At 33.1% G+C, this 22,632-nt stretch overlaps 1 protein-coding gene across 2 annotated transcripts in view; it reads right to left on the reverse strand.

Annotated features, from left to right (window-relative positions):
• The window catches only part of CSMD3 (CUB and Sushi multiple domains 3), a 1,575,929-nt gene that overhangs the window by 1,165,628 nt on the left and 387,669 nt on the right, over nt 1-22,632 (reverse strand). For both annotated transcript variants that reach the window (XM_031954893.1, XM_031954946.1), the window contains exon 4: nt 21,843-22,037. In XM_031954893.1, coding sequence (XP_031810753.1) covers nt 21,843-22,037 — 195 coding nt within the window. The remainder of the gene's footprint in view (nt 1-21,842; nt 22,038-22,632) is intronic.

A 22,632-nucleotide genomic window follows, 5' to 3' on the forward strand; every position in this document is an offset into this window, starting at 1 on the left:
TCTTGAATATGAAATAAGCTTATGAATAGGAAAATGTTTTGAAATTACATATAAAGATTGATGGATAAATGAATGGATGGATAGATGTTTGAATAGATGATAAAATAGAAAGATAATATAAAATAATAGTTATGTTAATAGATAAGTAATAGCAAATTAGATAGAAAGATAGATGTTTAATAATAAATTATTGGTGTTTGATAGATGTACAAATACATTTTGGCTCAGATTTCATTGGGATAAGGGACTGAAGGGAATGATGAAGAAATGAATGATAAAGAAACTTCCAGCTAATGCAAATTAGTACTTTCTCTATAGGTAACAGTTTTAGGGAGTTGCTTGAGGCTCCTCACTATGAGAAATTAAGTGCTTTCCTTATTCTCCCACTGCTAGAATATTTCAGAAGCATTTTTTTCCCCCAGAAGCTATTTATTTTTAGCCACACAGGCTAGCTTTCTATCCTAACATCATGCTGCACAAGGTATTGTTATTCCATTTTGTAGTATGCTTTTATCAAGTAATAAAAGGATATCTATAAAAGATGATTCAACTGTTTATCATTCAAACACAAATTTCTATTTATTCACTAAATAATAATGTACATTTTATTCACTGAAAAAAATTATTATAATATCCCTATTACTGCTTTGAAAAGTTAACTATCCTCTAGGTTAAGATGCAAACTTATTCTTAGAAACATGTATGATTCACACTCAATGGACAGTGAGGTTAAATTATTACCACTCTAAAACATTTTCTGCTCATTATTTTATATGATCCTTTTGGCCTTCTTTTAGGTGGAAATATCTGATTTTGTTCAAAGGGTTTTGTGCGTACATCTGGTATTTTGAAACAGTGGCTTATAGTCTTGATTTCTGCTTTCAGGTGGCAATAGGACAATGAAGAAAGTAAAAGAGGAAGAGATTAAGGCTAAAGTACTTACAACATTGATCCTTTTGCAAGATACTTTTAAGAAGGTGCTTTTAAAGCATTCACTATCTGGTTCTTTCTGTTGCTTTCCACATTGACTCTTCTATTTATAAAATCTAGTACAATTGATGTTCCCTGTGCTCTATCTCTGGCCTCTGTGATTTTGCATAGACTGTATCCCATTGCTTGAACGTTGCCCCGCCTCCATTCTGCCTCTTGGAATTCCTTGCTCTATTTAAGGCTGAAATCAAAGGACACCTTCTATTTGAGATTTCTGTCCTATTGCCTTAATTCCAGATGCTCAACCTCCAATTACTGTGTATCTATATTTAGGCATTTATTTTTTATCATCCTCTCCAACACACACACACACACACACACACACACACACACACAGACACACACACACACAAAACTATCACTACCACTAAATAGAATATAAGAATGGAAACTCCTTGAGGGGAGACTGGAACATAGCAAATAATAATTGTTTAATAAATACTTAGTGAACTGAATTGAATAGAACAGTATCACAAGGGAATCTCATTTTTGGTCTTGGAATGAGGGATGCATTTTCTTAAGCAGTTTTCCAATGGTGATGCTTGTGTTTTGACTGAAGAAAATAAGTGTTTTAATTAGAAATTTCAGGAATACTCATTGGTGCAAAAAGGCTACAAAATTAAGCATTTCAAGCCTGTAGGCTGGAAAAATCATCAAAACATTGGATTTTTGCCTTCTTCTTCCTAAATTTAATTGTAATCAGGAAGGACTGAATTCAAATATTGCTTCACATACTTATCAGAAGAGTAACCATAAGTCACACTTAAACTTTCTTTCTCAATCTCAATTTTCTTAAATTTAACAGAATTATTGTGAGGATTCAGTAAAAAATATAATACATTTTGCATATTTCAAAGATTTATATGAATGCTCATTTTTATTACTAGTTATTATATAATTATCTATTGTTAAATTTTAATGACTAAGTATGGTCCTCAAGAAGAGGTGAAAAAAAATGTTCCCATCCCTTCTCTGCAGAGATAGGGTGGAGACGTACAGTTGTGGGGCAAAATATATAGTGTTAATCTCAGTTGAAATGTTTGTTAGTTTTGCTGAACTACCTTAGTGTTTTTCTTCTTTATCTTTTTACTTTTTGTTAAAAGAGACAACTCACTGGATAGAAGGAGGAGAAGAAAAGAGAAACAAAGCTATCACTAAACATTAAAAATTATATAACAAGACAAGTACATCATGTTTTTTTAGCAGCTTATTTTATTGGGGACAGAAAGAGTTAAACTAATGATATTTTCTTAAGGCAAATGAATGGGAATAAAAGTTCAAAAATGAAGTTCTCATTATATTTTTAGGCTACTTTTCTCCATCAATTCATTCCAATATAATAATAGAAAATACACTTAAAGGAGACTTATTTAATATTATGGAAAATAAATTGATTATATCAGTGTTCAAATGAGAGGCAAACAATGGGAGTAGTCACTGCTAAATTTTTCCCTTAGCTACTAAGTTGCTTCATGACTAGTTATGAATTAGATATGAATATAGGTAGAAAAAAAATTACTACCTGTTGGTGCTCAGAGAAATACAGATTTTCCAAAGGTCAAACACACACAAGGTATAATTTTGCTTTACAAATATTTACAAGTAAAAAGTCATGCCTTGTATTTCTTGAAAAAGAAAAACAGTGGAATATTTTTTTTTTCCTCTGGGCACCCAGGGGCATACTTTCCAATTTTTTTCCAAAATATATTTTAGTGACAGCTTTTACAATGAAAATAAGTTTGAGAATTAGCAAGCTGCTATAATAAAAGGGAGTTCATTAGGCTGCCAGCATCCTGTGCCAAAAGCATCCGGGAAAGCCACAGAAAACTATTCAGTATTCTCATTAATGATGAGCATCCAAAAGGTCAGAATCAGTTCATGTAAATCAGATTGTGAGGCCTGATTGGGTTGGTACTGTACTTAGATAGGAACACTGATGAGAACTGTTATGTACCATCTGCCTCCATTTCCAACATTAATTCTACCAGATTTTCAATTGGTTTTTGGTCTAAAGCTATGATTTCATTCATATAGGTGACTTCCAGTTGTAGAAATTCCTTTTCTCAGTGAAACCTGGCAACTCATATGTAATTTCTACTCTCAAAAATTTATATGGTGCACTGAGAGGTTAAAATAAGTAACTCATTCTTAATTATGATGGTATCACATGTCAGAGACATGGGGAAGGTGGAATGAAATAATCATATATACAACTCATACTGATATGATTGAGGTTCAGGCACTAGGTGTTGGTATTTGGCACCAAATGTTGAGGTTTGGTAATGTAAAGAATCACAATGTCCATTCTCTTGGGCAAAAGGTAGATTTATTTAAGAGAAGAGGTTACAGACAAAATGAAGAGATACAATAGATACCAACAATGGTAAACATGAAAAAAGATTTAGAAGAGCATAGTTAGCAAGAAAAAGACAAGTTCCTCAAGGAGACTCACAATTAACCAGGAAACAGGAAATGAGGTCTTCAATGTTAAGTATGATTAACAGAAGAATTGATAAAAATGAATCCTTGAAACAGACAGGGAGAAGGCTCTGAGAGTGATCAGTATAGCTTTAGTCCCACCCTCTAGGGTTGTCTTCTGGTATAAATCCAAATTATGTCAAACACCTGAGACCCACCCTCTGTAGAGGTCTGGAGCAGACCCATTCTCTCTAGAAGGCTGGAACAGTCCCACTTTGTCATGCCCTGTGAGAAGTCCCTGAGATTAAATGTTCCCTATAAAATCTATTTATGGGCCATTCCATGGCTGCTTCCTTCCTTCAGGTCAGTCCAGCACTCTGTTTTGGTGTCTTCTTCCTTGCTCTCTTAATCCCCCATGCCCCATGATATTTCTCCTAATTTCTCTATGTTTCCCAACACCATTTCTCCTCCTTACAAGTAGCTAAAGAATTATTAGTTTGGGGAAGATAGAACAGTAGATATCCATTTAATTGAAACTTCTGATCATGGCTATGTTGTAATCTATTTCCCCTTCTTTTTGAATCATTAAACTGTTTCAGAGCCATATTTTAATCATGACTTCTATCTCACCATGTCTCTGTTAATTCAGGAGTCAAATTCGCCTTCATGTATTATGATTCCTAGTTTACCTTGTTGTGGCACATATTTCAAATATTGGTGTTTATACAGCTGGAGCTTTGGATATTGTTTATTTGAGGTTTTTGTTCGTTTTGCCCATTCCTTCCTTCCTTGGAGTTTGCTTAGTATGAATTGTCTAGTTTCTATAGTTATTCCTTTTTTCTACATCATGTCTTTCCACTAGGTATCCAGCTTAATAGATTTATAGATGCAACTTTTTCCTTACCAATTTTTTTTTCAGCTAAAAGCCAATAATGGGATTTAACATTTCAGTTTCATCATTGGCATCATAACCATTACTTTGTAACTCGTTATGATGTCTCTGAATACTGTGCAATGATGGAAACAACAATTAAGTTGGGTAAAAGGGCCTGGGCTTAAATTATAGCTTTGCTAGTTGTTACTTGTGAATCTTTGAAAAGTTTTTTGATCAATCTTCCCCTTAGTTTTCTCATTAATCAATCAATTGATTAATCAATCAATTAATCACATATTATATGTCAGGTACTATACTAAAAGCTGAAGATATAAAAAGAGACAAGAGATAGTCCCTATTTCAAAGAGCTCTGAGGGTTTTTGGAATGCTGAATTCTATAATAATCACCTATAATAACATTTTAATATAGTTATTAAATGATCAAAATTATTTTTCTTGCTCAAATTTCATTATAACAAAAATCTAGTCCAAATATATAATTACCTCTTCCAATAACTGCCATTTCACCACTTACAGTCATATTTTTGGTAATAGAGTTAAAGAATTGGTAGCAGTTGGTATTTCATTAAGGTTTGTATCACATCAGAGCAACTATCATTTGCCAATGTCATCATAAAAGCAAATATCAAAGTATTATAATGACTTTCCATCAAAGTAATAGGAATATTTACAATTTCACTGAAAATTAAAAAAAAATTTATCCCTACACTTACTATTAAGCTTGCCATATTGGCTATATTTTTAAAAATTGTTCTTAAACTTAGAACATACATTAGCTGGATACTCTAGAAAGGGCAGGACAGCTAAATGGTGCAATGAATAGAGTTCTAGCTCTGAAAACATGAGGACCCGAGTTTAATTTTGATCTCAGACGGTAATTGTGTAACCCTGGACAAGTTACTTAATCCTGTTTGCCTCTGTTTACTCATCTGTAAAATGAATTGGAGAAGGAAATGGCAAACTACTGCAGTACCTTTGACAGGGAAAACTCAAATGGTATCACAAGGAGTTGTATACAATTTAAAGATGACTGAACAATGACAACTAGAAAGGGCCCTGGATTTAGAATCAGAGTTGTTTTCAAATCCTACTTCTTCCAACTTACTATCCATGAGATTTTGATAAGATCACTTCTAAGGTTCAGTTTATTCATCTGCAAAATGAGGGAGTGGTACTAAGATACCTTCTTAACCTAAATCTGTGATCCTAAGAAAGAAAATGACCAATTGCTTTTTCTTTCAGTTAGGAAACTTGGAATATATACATAATTATGCGATCACCTTTGTGCATTAAAAACATAATAGCATCATTTCATTTCCTACTTGGCAGATTTTTTTTTTTTTTTTTTTTTTTTTTTGAGATTGGAGGAAGAGAGATTTGATTAGGGAAAATTGCCTTTGACACATACAAGTTAACTTATATGAACTGGAGCAAATCACTCAAATTCTTCATATCCAAATCAGCAACTTTATGTCCAGTGGAGGGAGTTCCTATACCCAAAGTTTCCTAGAGTGATGATATCACTAGTCTAGAGCAAATTCGTTTCAGCAATCTAAGAATAACATAACAATAGTTAACAATAGAATAATATAACTAAGAATAACATAACAATGACATCTTACTATGTGCTAATTATGTTAAGCACTCTACAAATATTCTCATAAAACTCCTGAGAGACAGGTGTTAATATTTTCCCAACTTTACAGGTGAAGAAATAGACAAATCCTGATTAAATGACTTCTCCAGAGTCATAAAGTTAGTATCTAAGGATAGATTTAAATTCAGGTCTTCTTAACTTTGGGTTTAGCACTATTATCTATTGTGCTAGCTAACTAGCATAGTATAAAGTTAATTTTAGAAAAGCTCATTAGCTAATTTGCCATAGCATGATGAACTTTTTAGACCAAAGATTTTCAAAGATCACTTATTACAAAAACAGAGACACTGCAATCTATCTTGGTGGAGGGAATGTCTACACTTCTGAAATCATAGATATATTGAAGGGAGTTGAGTATTGTACCCATTAAGTTTTTAATTTTATATATAACTCTTGATAGTTTTAGTCCAACACATATGTTTATATACACATATATATGTGTATATACACATATAATATATATACATATGTATTTATTAAGATTCAGAATTTAAATTCATGAGAGAAAACTACCATATTTTGAGGGTAAATTCATTGAGTGGATTTAGTGTATTTCTTTCAAAGTAATCCAGTCATATTCTTGATTTTGCAACATTTTCTATAGTAGCTACATGTTCTACAGTAGACATAAAGCAGACAATAATTCATTCTTTTTCTTCTTCTGATAAGATGTAAAGCTAGGGACAAGAAAATCCCTGATCTAAAAGGCATTCTCTCTTTTAGTTAAAACTGCTCCAGCCCAGGATTTAAGATTTAACATAATCCAATCACTAGAGGTTAACTGCAAAGTACTGAGATTTAAATTGCACTATTTTTTTTTCTCTTTCCCATGCTTCTTAAATGACAATGAAAATTCAACTCAATTTTAGAAAGTTTAGAATCACTAAGGAAAAAAGAACTCTTAATTCTCTTCACTATCATACTTCATCTGTGAATAGCCAGATTACTTACTCCCCTAAAATTTTCATTTCTACATGCTTTTCAGGTTTGAAAGATTAGCATGCTGTACATGTAGCAAATGTCTAAAAAAAATCAAAATTAATATTTCTGTTGTTTTTGTTTCTTAATTGTAAGCAATTACAAGTTGTTAATAGCTTTAAAAACAAAAAGTAAGCATATCTGATTTGATCATATATAGATTCACTGAGTCTTGGAGTAAGACTCCTAAAGATCCTGAGATTAAAATTGAAGTTTTTATGTACCTTTGATTTGTAATGCTGGCATATGGAATGCTTGATAATCAGGCCAGTCCAAATTTATTTTGATTGGATAACATGGGGAAGCCCATGACCAGAAATATAAAAGGTACCCTCTGGTGATAATCTTGGAACATTGCCTTATCCCTTACTTCCCTGGCACACAGTCAGAATCTTTTTATAGATGGGTTTGGTGAACTAAAAACATGCCACATGGCATGGGCAATGCTGAAGGAGAACTCTGCATTCAACTAACCCAATCACTTTGCTTCTCTCCCTTCACTCCCTCTCTCACACATATTATACATGCTTCTGTTCCCATACTGAACTGGAAGTGGTAGCTTTGCAAAGTCCTAGAGTACAGCAGATGGTCATTGCTGTGGATCAGTGAGCTTGTATGCTGGCAGGAAGTAGGATGATTGCTTTTCAAGGCTCTTATCATGCCCTGAACAATGTCTTTCACCACAGGAGATTCTGAAGCTGTCAATATGTTTTGGCTAATCCACATTCCATCATTTTTAAAAATAATGGGCAGATGTAATCCTATAAGTGCCTTTCTGGAATCAAAAAAAATGATAGCATTTCTTCATTAGTTTAGCATCTTATTTTTTGGAGGGGAGGGTTTTGAATACAGAAATATGAGTGGGTGTGTATATTGTTTCTGAAATGGCTAAACTTATATTTGTAACATCACAAACTATTCTATATTCCTATGAACACATTAATATTACTAGCAGTGAAAGGACCTGGCATTTTGCTTCACATAGGTTAGAACAAATGGATTCTAAAAGTCTTACTTGTCAAATAAAACCAACATAGAAATACAAGACTCAAAGATTGGATGAAATAAGCAGAAAGGATTAGGCCTGGTTTCCACAAAGGAGTCATTGGTCTTTTTCTTGGTTGTAAAAAGACACATTGTTGGCATCTCCCTTGGAAGTGCAAAAAAGGGAGAAAGAAGCTGGGCTAAGATTCTATCAAGAGAATTGGGAGCAATTTATAAAGCATTCCTTGAATTAGGTAGAGATATCATTACTATTAAAGATGTCATAATACTTAAAATGTCAAGACTTTGATGACTTTTGTTTTAACCAGTATAAAATGAAATCAGAGACTGCACTAATTATTGATATAAAAAAGCAAAGGATCAAAATTTTGAATGAGAAAAAATACATCACATAAATACTAGGTGGGGAAAAAACAAGAGGTAATCCTCTCATTATAATTCAAAGATTTGCATTAAAATAGCATACAAGACATCATGATATGATAAAAGAAAAAAAAAATACTGGGAATAGAGAACCTGTATTTGATGTCTGACCTGGCAATTTACAACCTGTGTCACCCCCAACAAATCACCTACCAAAACAACTCTAAGCCCTAGTTTCCTTATCATTGAAATAAGGGGACTGAACTTGATGAACATTAAGGTACCTTTCAGTTCTAAATCTATTATTCTACAATCTCATGGTAAGAATGACAATTCTACGATCCCATATTAAGAATAATGAGCCTGATTCTCAGTCTCTGTTTCTTTATCTCTAAAATTAGAATACTAATATTTTTTTCCCTTCTAGAGTTACAAGGATTAGATGAGCTAACATACATAGTGTTTTGCTAACTTGAAGTGCTATGCAAATGCTAGATTTAATAATAATAATGATGATGATGATAGTAGGGGGTCCTAAATATATCATATGGCTAATTACATAGTTACTTATAAAACCTTCTTTATTCTTGCTTTTCAAAGTGAATACTTTGGATATGCAGATTCATACCTGCTCTGACCGCATAGAAGATTCACTGAATAACTCTCATCTTCCAAGATATACAGGCTTCCCACTTTTGATCTCTTCAAACATTTTAAAGAATACAGCTTTAACTATTATTACCTTTGGTCCTTTTTCAACTTAGAACTCCTACCTGAGCATCTAAACACCCATCTTTTCAAGCCTTTTGAGTGGTACCACCTTTCTTTGCCTAGGTTATCCTGAGGATCAATAGCTATCTATGGGTATTCCAGGCTTTTTAGTTCCACTACCAGTCAACTTTGTGAACCTAAGTCCTTCCATTTTATTCTAATTAAATTGCCAGGCTATAACCCTGACTGAACTAAATGAAAAAAAGTAATGATAATAATAAAGGAATAGAAAATGAGAGGGCATCTTCTCATTATTCCCAGCTGTCATAGATAATTTACTTATCTACTACTTGGTAGAGTGTTTAATTCTGGGCTACATAATATAAAGGGGACTTCAAGAATTTGGAAAGTTTTCAGAAAAAAAAAAGTGTACAGAGTTGAGTTCCTATCTAGAACCATGTTCAAATATTCGATGTCTCTAGGCTACTGTCAAATTCAAAAGTATCTGAATTTTGCTTCCCAGATGCATGTGGAAACGATATCCAATCCTTCATTTATTAATTTATTCCTTTTTTAGTCATTAATTAAGCACTTGCTACGAATGAGGCATTGTCATAGCCAAGAAACAGGTGTCTTAAGGTCTTTTTATTTTTTACTGTATTGTATATAGATGACAGGTACTAGACTTCATTCTTATATGAATCTCCCAGATGCAAAAAAACTTTCTATACCAAGAATTCAGTATCTTTTTCTATATATTATAGAATGTTAAAATTTTAGAATGACCTAAAATTCAGAGAAATTCAGCTACTTCTCCAGGGTCACACAGACAGTGTGTTTCTAAGATGAAATTTGAATGGAGATCTTTTTAATTTTTAAACTGACTCCCTATTCACTATGCCAAGCAGTTTTTGATAGAGTAAACACTAAAACTAGATTTTTCTAAAACTGAGATTAATTGATTGATAAATATAGAATTTAACATTTTATTTGATTTGTGAAATGCTAGTAAATCATGGACATAATTTGGCATATTAGAGTATTAGATTGCCTTTGAAAACACTTTGTGTCTAAGATGCAAAATTTCAATTTCCTCCATTGTCAAATGGAATGTTATTACCTATAGTGCTAGACTCCCAAGTTTTGTGAAGGTCAAATTATGAAATACATTTCTATAAGAAACCATTATCAGGATGATTTAAGAGAGGTCTGGAGAGATTTACATGAATTGATGCTAAGTGAAATGAGCAAAACTAGGTTATCATTTTACACAACAACAAGAAGATTATACAATGATTAATTCTGGTGAACATGGCTCTTTTCAACAATGAGATGATTGAGGCTGGTTCCAATAATTTTGTGATGAAGGGAGCCATCTACACTCAGAGAAAGGACTGTGAGAACTGAGTGTGGAACACAACATATCATTTTCACTCTTTTTGTTGTTGTTTCTTTACATTTTGTTTTCTTTCTTATTTTTTTCCTTTGTGATCTGATTTGTCTTGTGCAGCAAGATAAATGTATAAATATATAAATATATATTATATATACATAAATTGGATTTAACATATATTTTTAGCATGTTTAACATATATTGGATTACTTGCCAGTTAGGGGAGAGAGTAGGAGGCAGGGGGAGAAATTTGGAACATAAGGTTTTGTAAGAGTCAATGTTAAAATATTACCTATGCATATGTTTTGAAAATAAAAAGCTTTAATAAAATAAATAAATAAATAAAAAGTAGCTTGGTCCAAAGACAAGATATGCGATATTCCCCAGTCCTTTGCAGAAGTGGAGGATTACGGGTACAGAATATGCATATGTAATATTTTTTTAAATGTAATTTAGTACTATGCAACATTTTTTTTCACTCTTATGAGAGTTGAAGGCTCTCAAAGAAAGAGAAGGCATACAGAAAGAAATATAAATGACACAGAAATAAAAGATATGAATAAAAATGTATTTAAAAGACAAAAAATATGCAACACATGTAAATCACTCTAAAGTAACATATATCACACATAATATACAAAACACTATTAATATTGAATACTAGTATTATTATAGCTATATGAATTTTTGCCATAACAGTAGGAATTTTATAATAGTAAAATACATTTAAAAATAATACATTCATCAATTCTTCCTGTGCAAACAAGAGAACTGTTCGGTTCTGCACACATATATTGTATCTAGGATATACTGTGACATATTTAACATGTATAGGACTGCTTGCCATCTGGGGGAGGGGGTAGAGGGAGGGAAGGGAAAAGTCAGAACAGAAGCGAATGCAAGGGATAATGTTGTAAAAAATTATCCAGGCATGGAGTCTGTCAATAAAAAGTTATAATTATGAAAAAAATTATAATACATTCATTTTAATGTCAGTTTTATCAATATCATCACTTAAAAGCTTTGAATAAATATGTTAATAAAACATTTAATTTATTTGGCCATACAACTGTACTTACCCAACTAGCATTTTAAGCTAAATAAGTAGTATAGGCCTGAGACTTAATATGACAAGAGAAGCTTTTCCAGGCAAAACAAAGAAAACAACAAATGGGCTGCCTGCAAATGCTCAAAACTTATTCATTATTACTTAGCATCTTATAAATCTGCCTGACATGCATTGATAGGCAGCTTGTAGTAAAGAGCTAGTCTTGGAGCCTGGAAGATGTGGATTCAAGTCTTGATTCTAACATATTGAATGGTTGACATTGTGATAGTCATTTAGCATATCAGTTCTCCTGTAGTTCTCTAAGATTACAAATTAAAGAAAGGCCGTTGATCTACATTGGAAGAGGGAGATTCTTTAGGAGTTCTTAATATTAAGGAAATGATAGGATCAATTCCTACCGAATAGAAAACAACTATGTATTTTACATGTTAATTCATTTTACCAATTAAAGGGGGAAAAGAACTTTAAAGTTGGGATGAGTGTTTAGATAGGTAAGAAAAAGTCCAAAACAATTTATTACATAATACTCATAATTAAAACAACATCATTTAAAAACCAACCAAAATTATTAAAACAGCTAACTCTGGGATAAACCTTTAAAACACTCATTTTTGCTTGCAATTTATTTTCTCATTCTTTTTTTTTAATCTTCATGTAACATTTCACAATATATATGATTCTTTCTGATTAAGTTTGGAAAGCCAATATTTTATTTAACGAATGAAATGTAGGAAAGAAGTATGAGGAAAGCTCATTATAATTTTCCCTATTATGGATTATTCAGAGTTTAGGAAATAAATAGATAGATATGTTGTAATGTCAAAGAAAGTAAAGCAAGATAGAAATTAGAGTTTTTTAAATTTGGATTTCTGAGAGGGAGAGGTTTTCTGGGACCAAAGATTTTCTGGGATCCATTTTGGTCCCAGGGTTGATATCTCAAAGCATTCATCATCAGCATTAGCCTTAGTATCAACTTTAGCATCAACCTTAGCATCAGCAAGGAGTGTGATATTTCAATGAAATATATATGTGTGACTCCAATATTAGGTAGACAAAGAGAGGGGAGGGGAGGGGAGTCCAAACTCTGGTGAGTGTGGGAATTTCCAGAAATGGACCATCAATCCAGTTCTGACAGGTTGGGAGTAGGACCATAAATTCTGATAAACCGGGAGTGAAAGAGATATCCAGCTACAGACAGGAAGTTTGGAATTTAGAGAAATAGGATATTAATTAGATATTTGAGATAGGACATTTGGAGTTTTATCTTTTAAAATGCCAAATCTCTACAGCCCTAATTATTTCAGTCCTAATGGTCAGGAAGAGGGGTTGCAACCAAGGGGATTGAAGCAGAACAATCAAGGAACTAAGGCAAAACAGTTCAGGGAAACTGAGGCAGGACAATTTAGGGAAACTGAGGCACAAAAATGCTAGCATTATTCACTCTGTGATATGAATCCCTACAACTGTAGATCTAGAATGAAAGGAAGAGAATTAGAAGGAGGAGAAAGAAGAGGAGAAGAAGATAAAAAAGAAGAAACAAAAGGACAAGAGCAAAGACAAGTGTGATGTTAAGAGAAAACCATAACCATTATAACATCGCAGTAATAGAATGGACTACTGTAGTAGGAAATAAGTTTTTTTTTCATTCCTTATTAATGCAAATGCTGGATACCTATGGTGTTTGTATGTTGTAGGAATATTCTTGTTATATGAATTGGGTTAGATGGCTTCTAACTCTGAGATCTAACTTTTAACTCTTCTAACTTTGAGATCATTCTGAGATTTTCAGGTCTCTTAGCTATCCTTTATTTGTTACCAATAATCATGTTTGATTATTCAAACCATACTTTCATATATTTTAAATATCACATCTCAGGATTTATATATATATATAGATATATACACACACACACATAGAAGATCTATTTCATTTGGTCTCTTGAAGATAGGCTATACTAGCTATTTCAATAGAAAGAATGCTAGACTTGGAATCAGGAAGACTTGAATTAAAAACTTGCCTCAGATTTTTATTAGCTGGGCTTTCTCAATCTCAGTTTCAGTTTCCTTATTTGCCAAAAGGAAATAATAGTATTTAATGTCCAAATTAGTTGAAAGTTAAATGAAATAACATATATAAAATGTTTTGCAAATCTTCAGAAATGCTATAAAACCACTAGGTAGCTTTTATCATCATCATTATTATTATTATCATTATTATCACAAATATTCTTATTTAGTAAAATATTTAGAGTAAGCCATATTCTGACTACTAAGGGTTACTAAAACATCCTTCTCACTGACATTCCATTTTCCCCATAGTTAAATTTAAAGCATCTTCACTGATTCCTCTGACAACCTCACTAATTAGGATATTTCCTGAACTAACCATAAAAATCAAAATCCTTATTTTTAGCCTTAAAGTTCATCAGTCAACACTATCTTATATCTCATTCAAGTAAACCCAAAGATATTTTTCATTTGATTTTCCTAGCAAACAACAACTAAGATGTATTTCATGTATTAATTACAAAATGTTGAAAAGAAAAAAAGCTTTAATATAACCTTGAATTATCCTCATGCCAATATGCCTTCTCAAATGAAATGGAAGTTAAATGATATTTTTAAAACTATAAAAACAGGCTAACAATTTCAGTCTGTGCATTCTATAATACCTAAACCCCATAAACACTGAAATGTGAATGACATTACTATTTTGACCCAAAAGCATGAGAGAAAATCTTTAAAATGGTTGGAGTAGATTCTGGCTATTAAAGAATGCTAAGGGGGTCCCTGAACTTGTTTTTTTGCGTCACCACATTTCCCAGAGCATTCAGGCTTTGAATGTGTCAAGAATGAAGTCCCTTCCTAACACCAACTGACATCATTTGTTGTTTGTGCTCCAAGCTGGATTTCTTGTGTGTCCTTGGGAGTCAAGACAGGTGCCAGTCAGTCTAAATACTGGGGAATTGCTCATGAAGTCAATACCCTTATAAATCAGCAGACCCTCATATTTTCGTGGTCAAATACTTTCTCATGGAAAAGAATGCTGCTTTTTCCATCACTTTCCTCCTCACATTTAGGAAGGGTTTTGGCCTTTTCCTACATTTACTGTACTTTTCCCTTTCCTATGACACTTCCCTTGGGGAGAAAAATTCTGGCACCTCCTCTTTCTTTTGTACTATTGTAAATATGCAAACTTCTGTATGGACTGTGAGCTCTTTGCTCTGGGTTGGGATTCTGCATTGCACATTTCTCTAGTAGTAAATCCAGTTGCAACACACTGCCTCATAAACTTATGATTTTGTTTTTGGTTAACATAAGTTGGTAACACAAATAACCTATACCTTTAATTTATACTAATTTCTAGTGTGGAGCAACTAAATGGTAGATAGTGTTAGGCCTGAAGTCAGGAAGACTCATCTTCCTGAGTTCAAATCTAGCTTAAGACTTTTTTACTAATTGGGTGATTTATAAGTAAAGCTCTTAACTATATTTGCCTCAATTTCCTCATCTATAAAAATAGCAGAAGAAGGATTCTGGTACCTTTTGCTAAGAATACCCCAAATTTAATCATAAAGGGTTGGCCAATAATGTAGAGACTGAAATGTTTGAAAAATGGAAATCTCTATTATTGATAAGCCATTTTCCTTAATATATACACTTACGCATACACACATGTATAAATGCCAACTCAAAGTTAATGTGGCATACATATACACATATACACTATAATTTTAAATATTATTTTAAGGAATTTAATAAAATTCAATTCTATAAATTTTAATTGAATGTCTTTTACATCCCAGGGCCTAGGGGCAAAAAGACAACAATGGCAATAGTCTTTCTTCCTGAAGAAGCTTATCTTCTACTAGAAGTATTGCATTAAGAACGATTACAGAAATATCTATAACTCAAAGAATCCAGTGAGGAGATGTTTTAAATAAAGTTCAGGGGGAGCAATAAAAAAATTCATTAAGAGTAAATCATATTTATCAATCTCCTACAAATTATAAGTCAAATAATTGGCAAACTATTGTAAGGAAGAAAAAGCAGAGGAATAAATCTATAGGCCAAGTAGTGTCTGTTATCTTTTCCTTCTCATATATAACCACAAAAATATCAGGTATAATTTTACTTTGTTAACTACTTTTATTTCAATAAATAATTCATTAGTGGGAGATAAAGTTATCACAAGAAAATGTTATAAATCCATTTTGTTCACTGCTTTGATACTTATCATGAAAGTAATAAATTCTGTTTTTGAGTTCCTCCCTCTTCTGGTGGCATGAAACAGTATCTGTTAAGATCTTCCCAAGCTGAGGCTAATATGATTAGATTCAATAGAAATAAATATTAATACCCAGATTCCATAAGTCAGATGCATAAATACAGAATCAGGGAAACAGCAGGAAACTATCCATGTGAAAAAAAAAAAAAATTAAAAAGAAAAGACCTAAAAATTTTAGTGGAAGGTAAATACAGTGAGTCAACAATATGGGATGGAATAAGAATGTAATATAAAATCATTTCTTAAGCATTTACTGTGTGCTAAATCTTGGGAAAATAAATAGCAAGGCAAGACTATTTCTCCCTGTTCACCAGGAACTCACATTCTACTTAAGGGGTCTACTTACGGCAATGCAGATGGAAAATTAGTGAATAAGTAAATCAACAAACATTTATTAAATAGTTATGATTTGGTAAGCACTGTGCATAAAAGGAAAAGTAAAAACCTATTCTTTTCTTTAAAGGAGCTTTCATTGTAAGGGGAATACAATTTGTAGTAAATTGTGCATGGCAACTAATCCCAGGAGAAGATATAGAAGGGGGAACATAGGGGAAGGGAAACCAGTAGTCATCTTTCATAAAATGAGGTGAATTTTAAGTCAAGGGAGTCAATAAAGCCAGGAAATGGAAATGAATGGAGAAAGTATTCTAGCTATGAAGGATAGCTACTAGAAAGGTATGAAGATGAAAAATGGCACATGAAGGTCTCTTAGCAAGCAGATCCAGACTGTTAAATTGTAATCTATTTGAAGGAAATAAAGCAAGAAGACTAGAAAAGTAAGAAAGAACTAGGAAGTCAGACAGAGGATTTTATAATTGATCCTATAAGTAATAGGAAGTCACTGGAATTTATTGAGTAGAAGCATGACATGGTCAGAAATACACTTCAGGGGGAAAAAAAACAAAAAAAAAAACTTTTCACTTTTTTTTTTCAATTGTCTGGAATATTATAATATTCCAAAAGTGAGGTAGCAAAGTATAACTTAGTTTGTGAGAGGACAGAGATGTTATAAGGGTAAAAGTTATTGATTATAAAGTGTATGTGAATGAGGAAGTAATGATACTTTAGAAATTTCAGATCTGAGTAAAAGGAAATATGACAGTTTAACTGAAATAAGGCGTTTATAAGAGAGAAAGTGTTTTGGGCAGGGTTTGGGGGAAGAAAATAAGTTTTATTTTGAACATATTAAGTTTGAAATGTCTGTAGTTTATTCAGCATAAAATGTCCAAATGACAGTTGGTAATGCAAGATTAGAATTCAGGAGAGAGATTAAGGGTAAGTATATAATTCTGGGAATCCTCTATATGGATTGATGATAATTGATTCCATAGAAGCTGATGGGGATGTCAAGAGAGATAGTATGGAGGAAAAAGAAAAGAGGGCACAGAATAGATTGTTGTGACTGGGATGAAAATCCCACAATTGTGACTGAAAAGGGAGTAGTCAAAACATATAAGGTAAGAACTAGGAGAGAAAAATATTGCAAAAACTTGGTAAAAAAGAGAATATCCAGCAGTACATGATTAATAATGTAAAAAATTTCAAAGAGGTCAAGAAAAATAAGGATTGAGAAAAAGCCATTAGATAACTTTGGAAAGAGTAGTTTCAGTTAGATGATGGAGTTTATATCACAGAGGGTTTAAAATAGAGGGATAGGAACAGAAGTGGAGGCTCCAAAAGAAGACAGTTTTCTCAAGGAGTCTAGCTTTGAAGGGAAAAAAAGGCACAGGATGTTAACTAGTGGGGCTGATCAAATCAAATAAGCATTTTTTTTTTTTTTAAAGCAAAGAGGAAGACTTTAGAAACCTGGAATAGAAGGTACTTGCAGAAGGATTAGCTTTTGGCAAGGAGAAGAGCCATCTCTTTGTGTAAGAGTGGGGAAAGAATAGATAATAGAGAAATCATATGAATGATGTAAGATAAGAGAATTCTCATCAAATGGCTTCTTTTGTAAAGTACAAGGCATAATTCTTAGTTGAGAAACTCAATGTTATGAAAATTGGGAGATTTGAAAAGATCTGGAATAACCTCTGTGGGGTACTATTTGTTGAAGACCATAATAAGTGCTTCAGAGGTAGAATATAGGCTTCCTATTGGGGTAAAAGCCATAATAAAGGGGGTGAAAGCCATAGCAAAGGGGATGAAAAACATTACAAGGAAACTGTGTCCAGCAAATAACTTTTGATCTATCTGAGAATTTACTCAAAATGACCAGGACATGGTTTTGGTTGCCTACACATCTAACCACCTGCATTGGTCTTGCACTCAGGTTCTGGAAATCAAGCCTAGTTCTCAAGCAATAAAGCAAAACATTAGTCAAGCTGCACTAATATATGCATGACTGTCTAAAGCACCTCCCCCCTTTGTCTAATTTCTATAATTGCCACAGGAATTTTTCAGGATCTTTGCACGCTGAATAGTGTGGTTGCTGGTCTAGAGTGCTTGGTGAGGATCAGAAATCCATTGACCTGTGTGGCAGCTGCCCCCTAAATAAATAACCTAGATGATTATTTAAAAAAAAAAAAAAAAAAAAAAAAAAAAAAAAAAAAAAAAAACCTTTTGTAATCATACGAGAGCTCCCAGCCTCTTTCTTTAGTATCAGTTTGCCCCTTCGATAGATGGGTGCCCTTGGTTAGTAATGGGGAGAGGCTTGGAGTTCTCTTGGTTGGAGAATTCCAGACCCTATAACTAGTCCCTGTTGGAGGACAAAGGAATTAGGATGGTATAAAAGAACTGCCTCACTGAAATGAGTAGTCAGTTGAGATTGTGTGGATACATTTTCAGTGGACCCAGTAAATATGCTTTAGTGATACCTTGAAAGAGCACAGTGGCAGATGGGACAAGCAGTCCCTGAAGACTGCTCTCTCAGTCCTTATGGTTCAATGGAAGGCAAAATTGCAATGACCATTGGCCCTGAAGACCAAACTGAAAGAGGGGATAATAAAGCACAGTGACTTTCAAAAGTAAGGTCATGATAAGACCTAACGGACCACTATCTTACCAAAAAAGTTTTAACTGATAATTTCTTAAGTATATCTCAAGGAAATAAGGAGTTGTCCCAAGCAAACAGAACTGGGCTCTCATTTATTTCCAGCTGGGTTGGACTGGGGAGGAAAGGGGAGAGGAGAAGGAGGGAGAGTAATCAGCATCTAGCTTGCAGGGAACATCTGAAACTTTATGGAAACTAGTCAGTCCAGACAGAGAAATACTATCTTTTAAGCTATTTGTTCTTTTTGAGCCCTCTTCAGACCATAAGGATCTAGGTGCCCGAGAGTTGGCTAAAGCAGGTAAGTGAAAAATCTGGGCAGATTCTCTGTGACAATCGAAGAAAAATATTTGGGATATTTGGCTACTATAACTGAAGTATACTATCCAAAGTAAATGGGAAAAGGTAGTATAATCGTATTCTTTCAACAAGCATATATTAACTGCCTAGTACATATCAGTCTGTCCAAAAACTTCTGAATCAAAGAAAGTCAAAACCCTTCCATGTTCTCGAGGACTTTAGAGTCTAATATTTAACTGTGGAGATAATGTAGAAGATTCATTGATACCTATGCAGCATCCACAGGAAGATGACTTAAATTTTACTTGTAGAGTAGAGAATATTTAAGGGACAATATGACCATATTCTCAAATATTTGAAAAATTCTCCTGTTGTAGAGGGCTGAAATTCCAAAAAGGTATGCTTGAATCAGACAACCAAGCACTTAAGGCTAATTACCTATTCATGTGAGACAATGACTCTATTTGCATATGTTTGGATAAATGGCTCTTCTCACCATTTGTGCTTGCTAAATGTTTAGTATTAAAATAATGATAGGCCAGTATAGGAGGCCAGAGAGAGGAGCTAGAGAGGCACTTGACGCAGGAGGAGAGAAGTTGGTGACTCTGGACCCCTGAATCCAGGATTCTGCCTGCCTATACCTTTCACTTCTCCCACTAAAGACCAAGGACTTTAATTTATCCTGACTCTGGCTGACCCCTGAGCCAAGGCCCTCCAGGCAGATAGCCCATACCCTACAACCTGTGAAAGAGGATTAAACCTGTTCTACTTGGTCCCAGAACTTGGAACTATGAAGTAGCTAGAAGATATATAGAGGCAAAATTTAGTTCACTTATTTCCCAAAGTCTTTCCTGAAAATTGGGACAATCAAAAGTATAAAGGATTTCTCCACTAAGTTTACAGGTCGAATCTGGGTGAATATTTGTTATGAATGTTGTAGAGGAAATTAAATTATCCTGCAGTAGGACCAACTCTCTTAAGATCTCCCCCCATGCAAGTTTGACTGGGTTTTTTTTTGTTGTTGTTTTGTTTTGTTTTTTGTTTTTGTTTTTTTATTCCTTAAAATGGCATGGAAACAATATTGAGACTTAGCTCACTTAAGAGACTAAAGGCCACAACAATTGACATTATTTTTTGGACACCAGAGTAGAAGACATCCACAAAGAAGGATGGGGGAGGGAAACGAAAGGGAAAAAGCTTTTATTGAGAGGCTACTTTGTGTCAGACATTATGCTAAGCATTTTATAAATATTTTCTCATTTGATTCTTATAACAATCCTGAGAGTAAGTGCTTTATCAGCCCCATTTTACAGTTAGAGAAATTGTTAGTTTAAGTGATTAGCCCAGAGTCACTCTCCTATGAAGTTATCAGAGACTAGATTTAAATTATGAATTCCTGAGTCCAAGTTCAGCATTCTATATACCACATTGCCTAGCTACATAAGGAATTCCAGGAACACTCTGATGCTTGGCTGTTGAAAAATGATGTAATCCAGGGAAAGGAACTTTATTCAGATGAATTTACTGGGGGTGTTTTCAATATTTACATTTGTTGAAAATAGGTATATATTTTTTATTAACTATTGAATGTTGTGTCTCATTTTGTTTCAGTATCAAAGCAAAGCTATTTGAAGATTAGCCTGAGATAGGTCCAGTCTAAAATAATTGGCCAAGTCATGCAGGCCTCAAACATAATGGGTAGTATAGAGGATGTTGTACCAGCATTAACCTTTATGCTCTGTGTCTTTAAGAACTGTATATTCCAGATAATGTCTATAAAGTGTGTTTTTATGCCCTCCAACATTTTAGGAATTTAGGGTTTAGTAATGGCAACTAGGAATTAAAAAAAAACTATATGATAATGATATTCTAGTGAAACTGAAATGAGAAGAAAAGGCTAGAAGAAATAATGGACAGGCAAAATGGTCTTTTCCTGAGTCAATTGCCTTTTTAAAAACTGCTTAAATTCTTATTGATCCCAACTTGATGATAAATGCTATTCCTTCTATGGCATGCAAAACTCACTATAAAGTCTCTATATTCTATAGTCTGCATAAACAAATATGAATGAAAATTCATATTATTCTCTACCTTGGGAACATATTCTATCAACATTTCTATGCTCAGAGTAAGCACAAAAGTACATATTGGTTACCACTGATGGAGTTCATGACTTTTCCTTTAGAACAAGAATTTTTAGAGATTAAATAAAAAATAGTAACCTCAGTGGAAATTTTAATGTGATGAGATGTATGTGTACTTGTATGTGTACATATGGATGTTATAGCCTGTGTGCTATTACGCATTCATCTTATTACACTTTATTGCATCAACTACTGTTGAAATTTACTGTTAGAAAATTTTTTTAATGTTCCTTTGCCAAAGATAATAACATTAAAAGCAAGTTCACAAATGGCTGATTGCATTTAGAAATATTTTAAAGTCCTTAAATGCATATGCTCTTGAATGCTGTTCCCTTCCACTTCCTCCTCACTCTCTCCTCTCTCTCTCTGCCCATCTTCTTTTATTTTTCTTTAAAAATGTATGCATGTATATATACACATATATACTATATTGGGGCACTATTTTGACATCTTTGGAGAATTGAATTGTCAAATAGAAAAAGCTGGTTTTACTATACTAATTTAAATAAAATATTGAATTAAGTGGTATACAAATTGCTAGGACAAAAGAGGTGTTAATATAACCTATTTTTAATAAGCTACTAATAAAAGCTAACATAAAAGTGACTTCTACATTAAAAAGTATCAAATAGAATGTAGTCTTACCTCTGCAGATGGGAACTGGAAAATCCCATGATGCTGTATTGACAGAATTGGCTATGCAGGTTAGTTGAGGATGACCATCCAGAATATAGCCAGTCACACAGCTGTAGCGGATTTTATCACCAACGTCAAACCGATTGCCATATAAGACACCTTTGGGTGGAACACCTGGATTCCCACAAGAACTACTTTGTAATTCTAAAAAATAAAAAAAGTGAAACAGTAGAATTAGGGAAGATTCACATTAAATGGATAAATTGACTTTATTAAACTTATAATAAGTTTTTTTTTTAATCTTGCTTAATATATGTGGAAATAAGATTTGGAGAAAATAGCCCTTGCCACATTCATTATCTATTTGTCTAGAAGTTGAAAGAATTAAATTTTCTTATAATTACTTCTATACATACATACATTCATGAAAATCAAATTATGTAAATATATGTTTGGGAAGAAGATTCATTACTATTAGTTGATTGAAATTTGACAAAAATATTTTCAAATCTCTTCATATTTTAGAAATAAAATTTTCAAATATTATGTCAGACAAAGATAAGCTTAGTTATATACAATAGTAAAATTGGTTTGCTTGCAGTACTCCAGGTACAACCCTTCATCTCCTACTTCTGTATATTTGTATATGCTGTTCCTATGATTCTAACGCTTTCTCTTCTCACTTCTTTCTTTAGAAATCTTTGGTTCCATTGGAAGCTCAGGTCAAAGCTCAAATACCAATCTTTTCTGAGTACATCAGCTATTATCAATTCCCCTCTCCATACCACCAATCTGAAAG

The sequence above is a fragment of the Sarcophilus harrisii genome, chromosome 1 (assembly GCF_902635505.1).
Source record: "Sarcophilus harrisii chromosome 1, mSarHar1.11, whole genome shotgun sequence".
In the NCBI taxonomy this organism is placed as follows: Eukaryota; Metazoa; Chordata; class Mammalia; order Dasyuromorphia; family Dasyuridae; genus Sarcophilus; species Sarcophilus harrisii.